We start from the raw sequence: 16,906 nt of genomic DNA on the forward strand, positions 1-16,906 counted from the left end.
CAGAGAACCACGGCACCATCCAGCCTCAGGTTCACCCAGGAATGAGCTACATATCTGGGCTAGACTTCCAGGGAACCAGGGCACCTTCCAGCCTCAGGTTCACCCAGGAATGAGCTACATGTCTGGGCTAGACGTCCAGAGAACCAGGCCACCATCCATCCACAGGTTCACCCAGGAATGAGCTTCATATCTGGGCTAGACCTCCAGAGAACCAGGCCACCATCCAGCCTCAGCTACACCCAGAAATCAGCTTCATTTCTAGGCTAGACTTCCAGAGAACCAGGGCACCATCCAGCCTCAGTGACACCCAGAAATCAGCTTCATTTCTGGGCTAGACTTCCAGAGAACCAGGGCACCATCCAGCCTCAGTGACACCCAGAAAACAGCTTCATTTCTTGGGGGAGATCCAGCTGAAACAGCCCCCTCTCCATCCATCCATCCATCCATCCATCCACACACACACATACACACACACATCCCCGCAGCCCCACACTCACATTTCTCCCCAAGAGCTTCTGCAGCTCAACCTGGAGAGCTGCAGCAGCTCCACACACCTGCCAGCTCCTCTCCTACATAACTCAAAGCACACAATATAATGCACATCATAACCACTGTGTAAACACGTGAAGAAGGGATTCCTCCACATCCCCGCGATCATCCCTCATCCACAGCGGCGCGCCAAATCTGCTCCACCAGCGCGCACAGAACGCACGGGCCGGAGGGGATGAAGGAGAGGTTTCCCCCCGCTAAAAAGCAACCGCAGGGCGGCCACAATATCCCCGCGATCACCGCTGATCGCTCGCAGCTCACCGCGGCCAAATCCTCCGGTAAAATCGCTTCAGATCACGGGGAAATAGCTTCCACATGCGCGCACAGCGTAGGGGAAGGCAGGGGGACCGGCAAAAGAAGCTTCAGAGTGGCTTCAACCCTTCCACACGCCAAGGTGGGCAATATCTATTATTGACTGCGCTGTTACGTGGGGTATAGGTGACCCCGGTCAAAACAGCAACATGCTATATTAAATAATATAAATCGGAAGGTCTAAAGTTCAAAAGTGCAAAAAAAAACAATGAAATGGATGAGTTCAGACAAAATAAAAACGGAGGAGTTGAGACAGAAATAAGGTACCACACACATGGGTCTTTTTAGTAAATCTGTACAATTTTATGAAGTGACAAGAAAGTTGCTTCAAATGAAAATGATGATTATCCTTATTATTATTATTATTATTATTATTATTATTATTATTATTGTCATCATCTGGTGGTGGGGGGAGGGGTGTTGATGGTAAATAAAAACATAATTAGCACCCTAGAGCTTTTTGTCTGTCAAAAGGAAAAGTACCCAAAAGTCATTGAAAGAAGATAAGGAGTGAAACGCCGTGCCCTAGGGGTTCAGGGAAGAACTGAATTCCCCCCCCCCTAGTGGGCTTGAGAAATACTGCGCCTGGAATGTGTCTTCTGGGGTCAATGGGACATTGGACAGCATTGGAAGAAGTGAACGTGTAGATTGCCGCTCCCTAGAGATCGAGGGGAGACCCCAACCTGTAACCGTTACCCCAGTGGCCAAGGGAGGAATTAAACGGGATAAATGGTGACCCCTGGTGGAATCGCAAAGAAAAGAAATGAAAAAACCTTTCAGTCTTTTTTATGTATTTATTTATTTATTTTTTTTGTCAAATCAGAAAACCCCTCAGAAGTCACGAGACAAAGTGAAGGGTTGATACGAAGTTCCCCTAGTGGGCTTGAGAAATACTGCGCCTGAGACAGAATTGCACATGAGAGGACCCCTAGTGGTCGGGGGAGGACCTAACAAGGTGAACTGGCGACCCCTTATGGCAGCGGAGAGAAATGAACATTTTGGGGGTGTTTTTGGCACCCCCAAGTGGCCAGGGGTGATAGAGGGTGTCTGAAACTTACGAAAATTTTTTGGGGAAAAAGGGTCCCTTTCGCTTCTCGAGGGCGTAACCTTTTTCGCTTGTCAGGGACTAGTCCTGGTTAGGGAAACGGTTTTTAAAATGACCCCACTTTTATGTACTCACACAAACACTTCTGTCGTATGTCCTAGGAGAGCACAAAGGTTAAGACATATATGACAAAGGACTGAGAAGAAAAGACGTTAACATTTAAGAAGCTGTGTGGAGAAGTTTTCTTGCTTTCTTTTTGGTAAATGCGGCAAGCGAGGTACGTGTTTTTTATTTCTGTTTATGTAATTTCTTTTAGCGAAATTTGTATCCAAGTTATTTATTTGTGTGTTAGTTTGACGGTGACTTTGTGGACAAAGAAGAAGAATAAAGTCATCAGTGCAACAAACTGCGGTCCTGATTCTTCACCGGAGAGAGCGATAGACACACTCAGTCAGTCAGTGAGACAGACAGACACACAGTCAGTCAATCTGACAGCCAGTCAGTCAATCAGTCAGACAGACTCAGTCTGTCAGTCTCAAGCTTGACTGTGTGTGCACAGAACACCGTAGACATCAGTTCAGACTAACCTCAGGGGCTCCTGCACGCCACTCACTCCGACTCCCAGATTGACCTTTTTAAACCCCCTCTATGGGCCTGAACGCAAGCAGAAAAGCACAGAACACCGGTCAGACATGGCCGCTAGAGGGAGTCAAAGTCACACAAACAGGCCGCAGAGCCGGCCTCACAGAAACAGCTACACAGTCCAGCCAAACGGCTTCAACCCAACAGCAGCCGGCTAGTTCGCCTTCAAAGGGCGTCACTACACCACAGCTCATGAATAAACATTTGCACCTAAAATGGCCGACGCCCAGCGCAGCAGGCCCTTAAACCGCAAGGCTACATTCAGTCACACGCACAGACCTGAGTTGGGCTTCAAACGCAGCTCAAAGGGGTTCAGAACGACAACTTAAGAAGAACTTACCAAATGAAAAGGTTTTCCTGCTCCTGGTGCTCCGTGCTCCTCTCCTGCGGCGACGATCAGCTCCGTTGTATGCATGTGGGAAGTGTGCTGAACGCTGAACGGGACAAAGGAAAGAAGGAGGGACCTGCAGTTCCAAAATAAAGGCCGCGACTTCCTGTGGGAAGAAGGGCAGCACTTTTTGCTCATAAAAATGAAACCAGCGCGTTTTGACAGATGGAAAAATTACCGGGGGGAGCGGCAATAGGGCAGGATTGGACCGTGGGCTCGTTTGCGCGAAAAACCCACGGGGTTTGGGTGGAAAAATTCGGGTTTGCAAAACATCTTTTTATTCCTATAAAATCGAGCGAACGCACAAAGAGGCTGCAAAAAATCACCGAGGTAGCCCAGACACACACTCATCCAACGCATTAGTCGGTGGCACCACACAGCGCCCCGGTTCGGATGGGGAAAATTCGGAAGCTCACCTTGTTTGAAAATGGCGCCGGCATTCCTCGCCAGCCGGCCGGCCGGTGTCCTGTGTATTGCCTCGTCACAACGAAACCACGGGCTTCCCGCGGCTCAAACTTGCACCGTGGCAAGACAGCAAGCCCAGCTGACGGTGCCGACCCGAATCGGCGTTCAACAACGAGCGGAAGTACCTCGAGACGCGGGGGCGGCGGCAGGTCACGTGATCGTGCCTCTCTGACAGGACCCGGAAGCACTGGAGCCGTGTGCCCCGCGTTTCGGCTCATAACTCTAAAATGACACGGAATTCCCTGCTGAAACTTTCAGATAACCTAGGCAGGGATCTCCCCAACCGAACCGAGCCGTTGTTTGGGCCCGATTCGGCCGGGAAATACATTTCGAAGTGTTTCCTAGCAACCAAAACACAATTTTAGCCCCATCAAATCCACAGCGGCCCTTGCAGGGCTTCAAAAAAATTACAGTTGGTAGACACAGAGGGAGTTAACTAGACCCTAGAGGTGTTTTGATGAAAAACGGACAGATAGATGGGGGAAAAAATAAATAAAAAGATCACATCTGGGAAAAGCAATCAGTAGGATTCGATCTCAGGTATCCAGGGTGGAGGGCGACCGCCATACCACTGAGCCACCGCGAGGACACACACCTCTATACACCATAGACTGTACATGAAATAGCTGGACAGAGCATGCCCCCCTACTTCCATGTTCCATATAGGAAGTACCACTGGGTTGCAAAAAGGCCAAAGTCCCATTGACTTACGTTGAGAAACAGACAGTTATTTCTCAGTCATTTTATATGTCAGAATAATCATTCTTCCTCTGCTGCTTTCTGCTTAACTTCTTTTTTCTAATCCTAATTTTTTTTTAAGATTTTTTCCATTATCACAAGTTATTAGAGTTATAAATTGACCAATCAGATGGCTCAATAAGCGTTTGTGGGTCTGACGTGGAACGTCTGGGGGGTTTGATTGACAGATGACGGGTAGCCAATGGGAGCCGACTTCATCAATGCGGTCCGTGAAGACCTTTTAACACCTACTTTACAATTCAACAATGTACCAATCATTGTCCTACTGTTGTTTTCCTCAATGGAATGTACCGATGCAGCAGTTTAAAACAACAAGAGGAGCATGTTGTCGACATTTTTAGATGAGTATTTACTCTGTAGAAATAGATTTCACTCTGAGGTTATGTGCTTTGGAATTTTTTTGTTTGTTTAACATTCGTTTTTCTTTATTTCACTATTTTAATTGTAGCTTAAAATTCTAAGTTGCGTATATGCGCATAAAATCACCAACCAAAGTTTCATCTTCTTCACTTTTCCAGCTTCAGCCTGAATTAGACGCAGCCGTCTGAGGAGCTCGAGACAAACGTGAAAGGACCTGGTCGTATTTTCAAACAGAAAAAAGATCCAGCTGTTCACTTGTTGGGATGGTTATTTATTTTAAATTCCGCTGAACGCGCTTCTCACGTGCATCTGATCAGACTGTAACCTGGCCGCGCATGTGAAGAGACAGCACGCGAGGGGGTCAGCAGCGTCACCCAAATGCTCCTTTTATCTCGACAAAAAGGAATAAATGTAAGTAAATCCAAAAGGACCGCTGACAGAATCAAATGTTGGGATGGTTCTCCCTCAAAGGCTTGAACAATGACTTGCACAATCAGCCCAGTCTCAGTAAAATACGATTTGGGAAATAACATGTATAATATACGCCAAAACCGTTTTTTGCATGCATATAACACGCGCGGTCCTAAAAGTGTTAAAAGTGTTTTCCACGTTTGACACGTCCCCTGGTGGAGGCGTGAGCATCACAGACAGCCCCACAAACGAACAATTTGCTTTTCTAACCCTAACCATAACCGTAATCCTAACCTTAACCGGGAACGACCTCATTTAGAAAAGAGCCAGAGGATTTCTGACCACGTGATCAAAACGAAACCTAAAAAGTCGTGTATATTGTACGCCGGGGCAACCCATTCTCTACCATTGCGTATCATATGCACGCAAAAAGCGTGTTTGGCATATATTATACACGGTATTTCAGAGTGCAAACTCGTGGAATATGTATGCATTTTACTGAGAGTGTGTTGCAGCAATTCTCCCGAGCGACTGCCCGTTATTAAAGTAGAAGGTGTTTACATCCGCGGTCTCGTGGTCGAGGCGTGGAAAGAGGCGGATGGTTGCAATAAACTCATTCCAGATTGGCGACAGTACTTCCTGTAGATTCCATGACTCAGCTATGACTCAGAACAATCGCTGAAGATGGGTTGCAAATGGCGGTATCCGTTTCAGGAATTGACGGCGAAAGCGGCGGCCAACTTTCACGAGGAGAGGAAGTAATGCATTTCCAATGGGGGACCTCATTGCTCGCTCAGTCCATTATTTTTACAGTCCATGGTATATACCCACGCCTATCGCCACGCCTCGACCTGGCACTGGCAGTGTTTTTGGCGACTTCTAGTGGACATTTTACGAGACTGCAATTGCACAGAATTTCTGCTCAGATCTCCACACTTAGTTAAAATGCAAGTAGGCATTCTAAAAAGATAGATAAAAACAAGCAAAATCAATTAAAGTTTACATTTCATACAAATATTTCATTTATATACATAAAACCCATTTCAATTAGATAAAAACATAATATTGATACATATATTTCATGTATATACATAAAACCCTTTTAAAATAGATAAAAACATAATATTAATACATATATTTTATTTATATACATAAAACCCTTTTAAAATAGATAAAAACATAATATAAATACATTTAATAGCAATACATATAATATAAAGACTTAAAAACACGAATAAATAAGTTGAAAAATAGGATCCCTCAACAGGGAGGGGAGGGGCCCGAGTGGAGTGCATAAATAGGAGCAGGGAGGCAGGGATCTCATTTCTGCCTTGTCTCCTGTACGAGCAACATCTCCTGACTCCACACCCACTCTAGCCTTGTTATAGTGCCTCTACTGCCTGAGGAAGACACATACTGTGAAACGTCGCGGCTGAGGCACTCCTTTTCTTTTTTCATTTAAATTCATTTTTTTTTTTTTTCCCCAAGAACAGAAGCAGTGCTGCATACACCACCATCGACCCAGACCTCCTGAGAGCAGCTCAAATGCCGGCGGTGAAAGTAAGCACCATGCGGTCGAAACACAAGTCTGGAATGCAGCCTCTCGTCTTCCACCACGACTTGGAGTGCGCAGGCCAAGAGCAGGTGAAGCGCAGGATGTCCAGAGGGCTTATTGAACTGTCTGATGAGGGCGATGAAGTAATGGAGTCGCACGCGACACGTGCCAGGGACCTCAAAGGCGTGCACATGGAGGGGTTACTTCTATGGTGGGTGTTTCTTTCTTTCCTTCCTTTCTTCAGTTACACAGTCTATCCCTGTCTCTGTCTCTTTCTCTTTCTTCCTTTTCTTATCGTTGGATGAATTTCAAAGCCAAGGTTAGGTGAAAAGTCCTTCTCAGGCTCTCTCTTTAGAGTCATGACTGTCTTCTTTTCGCAGAGAGTGTAGCTGAGGACTACAAGAGCTACAGGCTGGGAAGCAAAACACGGAGGAAGGACAGGGACAACGCGCAGAGCGTAGCCAGACACTGCTTAGTCTTATGCGCATATATGCTTGAGAAGAAGGATTATGATGACGACGACGACGTAGACGACGAAGACCACAGTGTTGGGTCCCCAGCTGCAGCAACCAACGACTTGACGTTCCTGTCCAACATCGAACGACTGAGAGATTTTCCGACGTATGTGAGAGCAAAGGGCTACGCCGTCACTTCCTTTCGGAGGCTTATAAATGTCTCCGGTTTTCTTAACCACATGCAACACTCCTTCATCGTGCAAAGTAGGCTTTCAAACAGCGACATTGGATGAGCGCAGTATGAACTGAAGAAGTAGAGGTCTGACATTAACAGAAACGTTTTGCTACGGCAGGAAAAATTCAAGAAGGTGAAGACCTTAACCCTACCTCAGGCTTCAGAGGAGGTCCATGTAAATGACCTCTAGAGTCAACCCATCACTATTTTATTTTGTAATTCTCCCTTTTTTTGTATAATGTGTTTGTGGCCTTTATTTTGAAGGAATGAAAAGACGCGCTAACCGGAAGTTGTCAGTGAAGCTAACGTGAAGGCTGCATGTGCTTCGTGTCTGCTAAAACGGTTTAAAAAACAAAGTTAAAGGTTAAAAAAAACTAAAGTTTACCATATCCCATAGCACCTGTTTGAAGAGGGAACAAGGTTTGTCACATTTTTATGTTTTGGCGATTTTAGTTGGGTTTTCACATAGTTTTACGTTGTCAGCACTTTTTTATTTGCCCAGTAGGTGGCACTGTCATGCCAAACTAATGTTGAGTGATGGTTGAAATGAACGCTAATATTAGGATTTATTTATGTTTTTACAGAAAGGAACAGAATTATATTGTTAAAAAAGTTTGTTAAAATATAGTTAAATTATTTGATTTGTATCAGAGGTTAAAATTCTCAAAGTAGTAAATGAATGGTGTAGAGTTGTAAGGTTATAAGGTAATTAATAAAACAAAAAGGGTTGAAATGGTTAATACAACCGTAAGAGATATTAAATGTATTTGTATTTTTTTGTTGTAGCTCTTACGGTGTGTTCACACACAAGGATAAATAAAATGGGTTGTGAACCATCAGTTTGAGAGACCATCTTTTCGACCGGGGACGCTACAGTCCATTTCCTGGACACCGCCAAGCAGTGCATTTCACAGCTGTTTGGTAAGTCGCCCATGCTCTATTTATTTATTTATTTATTTTTCATTTATGGATTGATAGATGGATAGATAGAGCGCTGTCATCTGATTTATTTATTCATTTATTTATTTATTTATTCCTCTCTCAGCATCTCTTGTCATTGTGTTCAACCTGCCTGTTGCCATTTTGACTGGCTGTTTCTGTTTGCGTTTCTGCCTCCCACCCACAGACAGCCTACTTTGGTACAACGACACAACATTTGTGACCGAACACAATCTTTTGATGGGTTACATCATGGGCTACCTGTCCATCATCAGTGGGCATCGGAGCACTGTCATCACGGAGATGGAGTCGTCAGACCACATGGACGCCGACTCCTGGAACAACGGTCGGGTGTGGCAAATCTTGGCAAGTAGCCAGGCCTCTTTTGGAGTCCTTGGACCCCTTTCTCTTACCAAAACTCTGTGTGTGTTGTGACGTCGGGTTTTAAAAGACCATTGCAGTTGCATTTATTGTCGTCTTCACTGAAAAAACGGTTCTATTGTCACTGTTTTTTTTTTCTCTCTCTCTCTTCCCTCCTGCACCTCATCCTGCCTGTCTGGCTGCTTGCTTGCTGGCTTCCTGCTTGATTGTGGGAGTAACTTCTGTTTCCTTCTCTGTAGGTGGGTAATCACAAAACTGACCGAACGCACGGGCACGCCTTCATTGTCTTAAAAGATTTTCAGATGGTCTGGCTGCAGAAGGTGTGCAGGAGTGACTGTTGCAACCGGGGGATGCGACCACTATTCATGTTACATATGGTGTTGGGTTCGCCAGTGTACAAGGGCAACACATACCTGGCAGACGCATGAAGTGATGCTGGTTTGGAGAACCCTGTGACGTTCGGCACCATACGGAGCAGTGTGGCAACCCAAGTGAGTGAGGCTGGCTTGTTGTTCAGAATCCATCTGCGATGGAAGGAGGGGGTGTTTGCCTCTCTAGTTTTCCTTTCAAGTCAAAGTTGTTCTCCTCATAGGTGGAGCGACATCTGTCCTCGGGTGATCGGAAGAGGGTGGCCTCTGCGATGTGCCACGACCCGTAGACGGCAGACAAGTTCTACGTAGCCCTTCCAGGCCGAGAAGAAGCCTACCGTGCGAGAACGCTCCGAATGAAGGCTCTCCGCATCGAGGCCAAGACGCCCTGCGCAGACGCAGACAGGCAAGACCCCGCCGAAGTCCTCGCACCCACACGCAGCCGGGGAGCAGGCCCAGGGTCGACTGGAGCAAAGTCGTCGTGGATTCCCAGAGGCCCAGCACCAGCAGGGGCCCGGCCGCACCAGGCACCTCCACCAGCTGGTCTGTCGGCTTCAAAAGGGCACCGTCCACACGTGCCGCCAGGTTCCGGCGATAGACCCTTCCTGCTCCGTGCAAGGATGCTGCTTCTCCCCGTGCGCGCCGCCCCTCTCCGAGTGAGCAGATCCAATTCTCCTTTTCCTCCGCTGACGAGTTTCCCGAGAGAGACGCCGGCAGGCCCACGAGGGCAGATGCGCGCGAAGAGGCCCCCGCAGCACAACCCAAGTCCAGGGCGTTGCGCACCAGAGCAAGCGGGCGTGGTGGCATCCCCACAGCCACACCACCACGGCAGCCGGCACCCCGGGTCGCTGCCCCAAGATCACGTCAGACCCAAAGACTCGTGAGAGGAAGCTGGGGTTTGTCTGACCTTGTCAAGGCACGGAAGCTGCGGCGGGCACGGCCTTCGTTGGCCCGCAAGTGTCAGTCGGCGCCTGTCCCAAAGTGAGGTGGAACTCTCTGCGTTTATCCCAATTCACCTTGTTGAGAATTTGAGTTTTGAAAGGGTCTCGCGGACTGGAAGGGTTGCGCACCATTTGCCAACAGATGTTGTCGTTCTTGTGGGTTTTTGTTTTGGGGTCTATATTCTAGTAGTATATTTGTGTTTTTAATATTACATTCTAGATTTTTAATATGAGTGATATATATATATATATATATATATATATTTATATATATATATATATATATACATATAAGTACCCCTACATACCCATATGAATACCAACATACATATCCACACAGATACATTATTTATATATACGAGAAATTTTAGAATGAAGTCAATGTGTTATGGTTAGAAAATAAAATAGAGTGGTTATGGTTAGGGAAATAAGAACCGGTAATGATTAAAATAAAATTCCATGGTTAAGGTTAGAAGGGAAGTACCAATTCGACATCGTGTGTGTGTGTGTTTGTTTACTATGTTGTATTTATGTTGTGATTTGCGTGTCCAAATATAATTTTAGGATTAGGGTTTGGAGAACAGAAGGGGGAACCAAGCCCTCTAAGATGGCAGGTTCAGTGCACACTCCATGCCAGCCCCCCAGGGAGCAGAGCGCCCCCCCCATCCCAAGGGTTAGGGACAGGGTCAGTGCACGCTCCATACAGCCCACCCCCCTGGGGTTAGGTTTTACCTTAAAAAAAGCAACAATGTTGAGTAACTTGGACAGCAAACGGTTAACACAGTAGCTCAGTCACTAAAATGCTAAAGATGGTACTTAAACATTTTGAAAACTAAGCCAGATCCTACTAAGTTTGATATTAGCAAATTATACAATCGAATAACAGTAGCAACAGGGCCTATGATCAAGCACTGGTTTACGCTCACCCAGAAATGATATCCGACGCAGACTACACACACTGTAACATGTGACCCTTTTAAAAAGGAAGAGACAACACAAACTTTGTTACAGTTTTTAATATGAAAAACATGTTTCTTGGAAAACAAACCCTGAATGTCCAAAAGTGTCTTCTTTAAAAACAAACAAACAATATGTTGTTGCTGGCATAAAGAAAACAAATAATAAGAAACTACATAAGTGCATGTGCACACACGGGTCAATAAAAATGGGAATTCAGATCTTCCAGATGATTTTCTGTAAATATATAGTTATATAGATATATGTGTATGTTTGTGTGTTGTTTCTTAAAACAGCTCACTTCTGTATTAATTGTAAAAATAAGCAAGGATGTGTTGTTAAATGTATGTTAACAATTCTAAATAAAATACTTTCTCATAGTCCAGTTATTCTTTATTCTATCTGAAAATTAAGTAAAGGATTGCTTGATCAAATGTGTTTGTTTTCTAATGGTTTATTGGTTACATAACTCCACACAATGAGAATAGCAGAATTATGTGATAAAAATAATGAATTGATTAAATTGAGTTTTAAAGTAATCTAAATAAAGCTTAAAACAATAATTAATTAATCTTTATTAAATTAAATAAAATTAACGTTTCTAAAATGATGTTTGTATTGGCTGCTTAAAAAAGGTGTCAAACATTTCAGAGAAAATTTAAGTCTAAAGAATGACCATTGACTGCCAACAGTTACCAAGTTTAAGAGCAAATGTGTTTTGTTTTTAGCCTAGAGCCAATACAATTTGGATGGTATTGTTTATCTTATAAGTAGTTTTTAATAATACAATTTAAATGCAACTGTGAGAAAAAAAAAAGGTTTCATTCCACGTAGATTGAGATAATCAAACAAATACTTACAAAGGCAGCGGTTAATCTTTACATCTGAACAAAGTGACTTTTGCAAATGATAAAATCTTTGGGTGTTTAATCTAAAAATAATTAGCTACTATCACATGGTATTGAAAGTACATACATTTTTTTAACAAGGTGGTGCAGGCTTCGAAAAACATCCACACTGTTCTACATAAAAAAAATAAATAAAAACCAACATCATTTAGGGTTTTGTGCTTAAGAACCCATTTAGTTTATTTTTTGTTTTGCCGTTATTCCTTTTAATATATGGATTCATATATCAATCCTATAAATAAACAATGTTCGGCTCTGAAAAATGTTCTTTTTCCTTAGTACACAAAGAAAGCTAGAAATATAGTACAATGAAAAATAAAAAGAAGAAAACATTGCTGACCAAACAATGAAATTTAACATAACAAAACAATTGAATTAAATTTAAATCACATCCTGTACACACACAATGTCCCAATAATTTAAGAAAATATTGTCTCTAAAACGTTCATATTGCTTTGTATCAACCGAGTCAACATTGTGCAACACCAAGCCTTTCAAACATCAACCACAGAGGCCATGAATCTCACTTCTGAGATCAAGCTGTATCTGACAGTACATTTGTTTGGTGTTTCAGATGTTCTCCAGTTGCTTTGGCAGTAACAATACAAAGGTTAAAAGATGGTCACAACACAACACTCTTCTTCAAGAGTTTTACCACTTTTAGTTTCTTATGTATTATAACTAGAACTACCACCATCACAGACACACATTGCCTTTATGTGTGTTTGGAATGTCAATGCTCCATGTTTGTCTTTTCAAAAGAGAAGCTTGGAAGAGTTAATAGTTTGGGACTGCTGTTGGGGTCCAGAGACCCTCCATCCTGACTTTGTCCTTCCCCTGTTGCCAGGTCAAAAGATTCCTTCGAGTCACTAGAGGGAGCTCTCCTCCTTAACCATGTGTCTGTGCTCTGCAGAAGAGGGGGCAACCCTAATCCACCTGCACATAGGCCAGACAGGGTCTCGGGGGGGTCAACAGATATACATGGTGGGCTCATTTTCTTCTTGTGGTGGGTGGAGGGCAGAGAGCTTTGTTTGGGATGCACACTGTGCAGACTGTCTGGCCCGGACAGAAAGCCAGATGAAGTAGAGTCGGTGATGTTTTGCTGGCTGGGATCCACAGCTGAGCAAAGCTCAACAGAGTGGCGTCGAGGGTCATCTAGCCAAGAGTTCGGGCGGGGGCGGGGCAATAGCATGCTACAACTCTGTGTATCCATACTATGAAACCTCTTTAGCTGCCTCAAACATGAACTTTGACTCTCCTGACAGCCCATAACGTTCCCATGACTTTCATTGCTTCTGTTGTTCTTCAGGATGTCTTTTTCAACTGTTCCTGTGCAGGTTATGATGGACATCTCATGATCCTCTAAAGCCTCCTCCTGCTGGCTGGTATGTACAGGTTTCAAATACACAGGGGAGGGTGAAGAAGAGTAAGAAGCAAGGCAGTGCTGGTCTTTACGATGGGTATGCACACTGCTGGGGCTGGAGGTTTTAGGGAAAATACCAGATTGGGAAGAGATCTGGAGCAGCTCCAGCTCTTTAAGTTGGTGGTGATGCTGAAAATAAGAACAAGGAGAGGACGAAGATGAAGAAGAAGATGGGCATGGAGGAAGGGCCAAAGAAGTCACATTCACACTTCCTTCATTGGTCTCCTTTCCATCTGAACAAAGAGCCTCTTGAGAGTCACTGGACACTGCGACCTAAAAAAAAAAAAAAAAAAAAATCAGGCAGGAGGATGCAGATAAATGTGATGAGAGGGAAGGGAAGAAGGATGGGATTGGAAACAAAGGATGAGAGAGAAAACTAGTTTGTCATAGTTGATGAGGACAGCAGCTTGAGTTGAAGTTCAAAATCTGGTCTACTAGTTCTTTTCACAAAACACATGGCATTTTGACAAGACTGATTATTTTCTGGTTGGATAGATAAATTCAAAAACAAGTTACAATGAAACAAAATACTTTTGAACTGATGGAAAGAGTATGGTGAGAAGGCTTTGGTTTGAGGTTTCTACTCACGTTGTAATCCATACTAATCCATGCCAGATATTTGCTATCGAGCACTCACTTTGCCCATAACAGCATCAACCTGGCTGTGAATTATGAGCAATTAACATATGGCACAGCTCACTTAAGAACTCATGGCATTGCGTTGCTTCACACTAAGCAGCTTAACTAATATAGATTCCATTTAGCCAGAAGGTTGAAAATCTACTATTTGTTTCTGGTGTTGTTATAAATGTTTATAGTCTTTTCACTTGTATATAGCTTTTAGATATAATGTCCCTCATCTCCAGTTTATTTATAGCAATAAACTAAGATTTTAAGTGGGTTTGAATAAGGATTGAATCCTGGCTAAGGCCTTTCTGTGTGGGTTTCACAAGTTCTACTTGTTTTGGGGTCTTGCTGTTTCGAAAACAGCACACTGTGTTCTGTGTCTTGATTGGCTGGAGACCTTGTCAATCAATCTCCTCCATGTCGTGTCTTCTGTACAAATATGTGCAGCTCTCCAAATCTGGATACATCTTTAATCATGCTTAGATCGTGGTTTTCATTCTATAATCCTGAACATGTTTTTCTATGACGGTTTGAGCTCTGAGAGTTTAATCTAGAAAGAAGAGTGAAACAGTGCATGTCAGTGTAAAAAAGAAAAAAAAGAAGGACTTATGGTAATGGTGATTTTTACTGCCAAAAACATCTGTAATCATACATCATAAAATGGACCTATTTCAATACTGTTTTTTAATTATCTATTTTAGAAACAAATTTTAGAAACAAATCCTGCTTCTCACTTAGAGCTTGGAAAACTGGGAGCAGCTATCTTTTTTTTTTTTTTTTTGGCCTCTGATTGGTTATGGAGATGTTCTTTACATGAATGCCTTATCCACCTGCTTTCAATCACTCAATACTATATGCCACTGTGCATTGAGGTTTGTGACTGGCTGTAGTTGTCTCACTCATCATTGGGAACTTTATGCCAGAGCAGAATGGCATTAAGGTCAACAAACTGGATGACTCTGGTCTATAAGGCTCTACTTGGTTTGGTACCTGTATATCTTAGCTCTGTTCTTCAAAGAACTGCCAGTCAATACGCACTACACTCTTGTGATATTTTTCCTTTCCATGTACCCCGTGTTCGAACCAAATTTGGGGAAGAAGCCTTCAGTTTTTCTGCCGCCTCTGCCTGGAACTCTATCCAAACTCATCTATAATGGTCTGAACTGGCTTCATTTAGATCTTTCCGCTCCATTCTGTTAAGCATAGAGAAAAATTCCAGAATTCATTGCTTATGTATCTAGCTTTGTTTGTAATTCAATTGCACTATCTAACCACTGTACTCTATCCAATGTAATACTGCTCAACTTTTGCACCTTCAAACTGTCTATTTAGATGTATTACCCTGCTCAGAGACTTTGTTACACTCTAGCTTTAAATCTTGAACATATTCCAATTTCTCAGTTTATTTTATTTCTGTTTATACTGTAACTATATTTTTGGAACGCTTGCTTTTGACCACTTGGCCAGGTCACCCTTGTAAAAGAGATCCTGATCTCAATTGTTTCTTTTTTTCCACCGGCTTAAATAAAGGTTAATAAAAAATAAAATAAAAAAAGTAATTCTTGAGAAATGAGGGAACACTGTATTTCATTTTTGTCATCAAAGTGGGCCTAATTTAAAATCAGACAGTCTGTGGAAGCAAAAAAATACTTTCTTGGAACTAGACTTTGTTAATTTAAAAATAAATAAATAAATAAATGAATAAAAAAAGAAAGGAAAGAAAGAAAGAAAAAAAAGGCAACGAACAATCCCGCCCCCATAAAGTTTCTGTTTTTGATTAATTGCTTGAAGGATTTTAAAGATGAGAAATTGTATATTCTCCATTTTACTCTTCATGCATTTATTTTTTTTATTTTTTTTTCATTTGACAATATAAAATGTTTATACATTTTGAGTTGTGATTACTGTGTAGTAGCTTGGAGTGTTTCAGTCACCTGTCGTTGGAGTGTGCGGTTGAGTGCTTGTGCACGTCTGGAAGGATGCATTTCCTGCACGTTTTCAGACTCTGAGTGGGGAATGATAGGTCTGAAGAACCCCATGGGAATTTTTAGCTGCTCTAAGACGTCCACCAGAGGGGGTTGCACAGAGCTGATGGAGCCTGAACATAGACAGCAGTTTGAGGAAAAACTTGGAAAGGAACCTCGAATATTATTGACCTTGGAATTATTATTATCATATGAACATTTGACATTACCCGACAGAGCCCTGTGGATGCTTAGATTGCTTTGTGTACCCTGTGACTGTCCAAAATGCTGAGCTTGAGCTGACAACCAGGGGGAAAAAGGCTTCAGGGGAAAGAACATGTAGCTGTCATTGGGTAAGGAGTTTGTGCGTCCCACTGCTGGCTTTCTGACACTCAGGATGTTGTCCATTGGTAAATCCTTAGAGCTGAGCTGCTGGACACAGAGGAAAGAGTAAGGGTCTGTTCATCTTCAAAGAACATCAACTTATACCAAAAACTTTCCCAAACTGGCATAAAGCTGAAATGCAACTTCTGTTTTTTTTTTTTTTTTTCCAGACTCTCTTTATCTGATTTTATCCTGAAGCTCTGTAATGGAGTGTCTTCTTAGGCAGTGAGTTGGGGAAAACCCATTCCTCCACTCGCAACACAGTCAAAGCTACCACAGCAGAGAACTGATTACAGGAAAGAGTACTGACACAAAGTAATTTCACAAAGTACAGAATGCATAAACATGAGAGAGTAAATAGCAAACGAGAAGAAACGCATAACAATCTATTGCACAATATTGGACAGAGCAGAAAAAAGTGCAGTAGGTTATAAAAAATGAAAAACTCACAGTTTAACCTCCACTAACTTGTATGTACTAATGCTTTATTTTGTATTTCTACTAGCTGTCATATTTCAGCCTTGTTACGCGCCTGGTGTGTCCGGCACTCTTTGTGTTGGGTTTGTGTCTCTCTGTGAGTGACACTTCTTTACTGCAGGTGCCTGAGCTGAGAGCTGCAGGTGTAGGAAGACCCGGATAAGATCTGAGGGCCCGCCCTAGACCTGAGGAATTGCCCTAGGGTTAGACAGTCTGTCCGGCTGATCTGCGCGAGAGCCGCTGGATTCAGGAGAACCATGTCTCCCGGGAGAACTGTGTCTCTGAGCGGCTTCAGGACATGGCGGCTTTTAAATGCGGAAATGCTGCACCGAACAGTAATGAGAAACCGTGTAAAAATCAC

General features: G+C 43.2%; 1 protein-coding gene and 1 long non-coding RNA gene across 10 annotated transcripts in view; one reads left to right on the forward strand and one right to left on the reverse strand.

The window, feature by feature from the left end:
- Positions 1 to 6,149: 6,149 nt before the first annotated feature.
- Positions 6,150 to 11,142, forward strand: LOC112141345. 2 transcript variants are annotated; one of them, XR_002918358.2, is made up of 5 exons: positions 6,151 to 6,697; positions 6,867 to 7,107; positions 7,963 to 8,097; positions 8,303 to 8,987; positions 9,089 to 11,142. It is a non-coding gene; the product is annotated as an uncharacterized LOC112141345 (long non-coding RNA). The 2 variants fall into 2 exon arrangements; XR_004949728.1 differs by having other exon boundaries at positions 6,150 to 6,697; positions 7,963 to 8,987.
- The window catches only part of cacna1g (calcium channel, voltage-dependent, T type, alpha 1G subunit), a 192,285-nt gene continuing 186,182 nt past the window's right edge, over positions 10,804 to 16,906 (reverse strand). For 6 of the 8 annotated variants that reach the window (XM_036217045.1, XM_036217043.1, XM_036217044.1 and 3 more), the window contains 2 exons: positions 15,655 to 16,116; positions 10,804 to 13,366 (listed from right to left, as the gene is read on the reverse strand). In XM_036217045.1, coding sequence (XP_036072938.1) covers positions 12,404 to 13,366; positions 15,655 to 16,116 — 1,425 coding nt within the window. In that variant the 3' untranslated portion in view covers positions 10,804 to 12,403. The remainder of the gene's footprint in view (positions 13,367 to 15,654; positions 16,117 to 16,906) is intronic. The other 2 variants (XM_024264455.1, XM_036217040.1) reach the window with 2 other exon arrangements.

Source organism: Oryzias melastigma, linkage group LG19 (assembly GCF_002922805.2).
Source record: "Oryzias melastigma strain HK-1 linkage group LG19, ASM292280v2, whole genome shotgun sequence".
Classification (NCBI taxonomy): domain Eukaryota; kingdom Metazoa; phylum Chordata; class Actinopteri; order Beloniformes; family Adrianichthyidae; genus Oryzias; species Oryzias melastigma.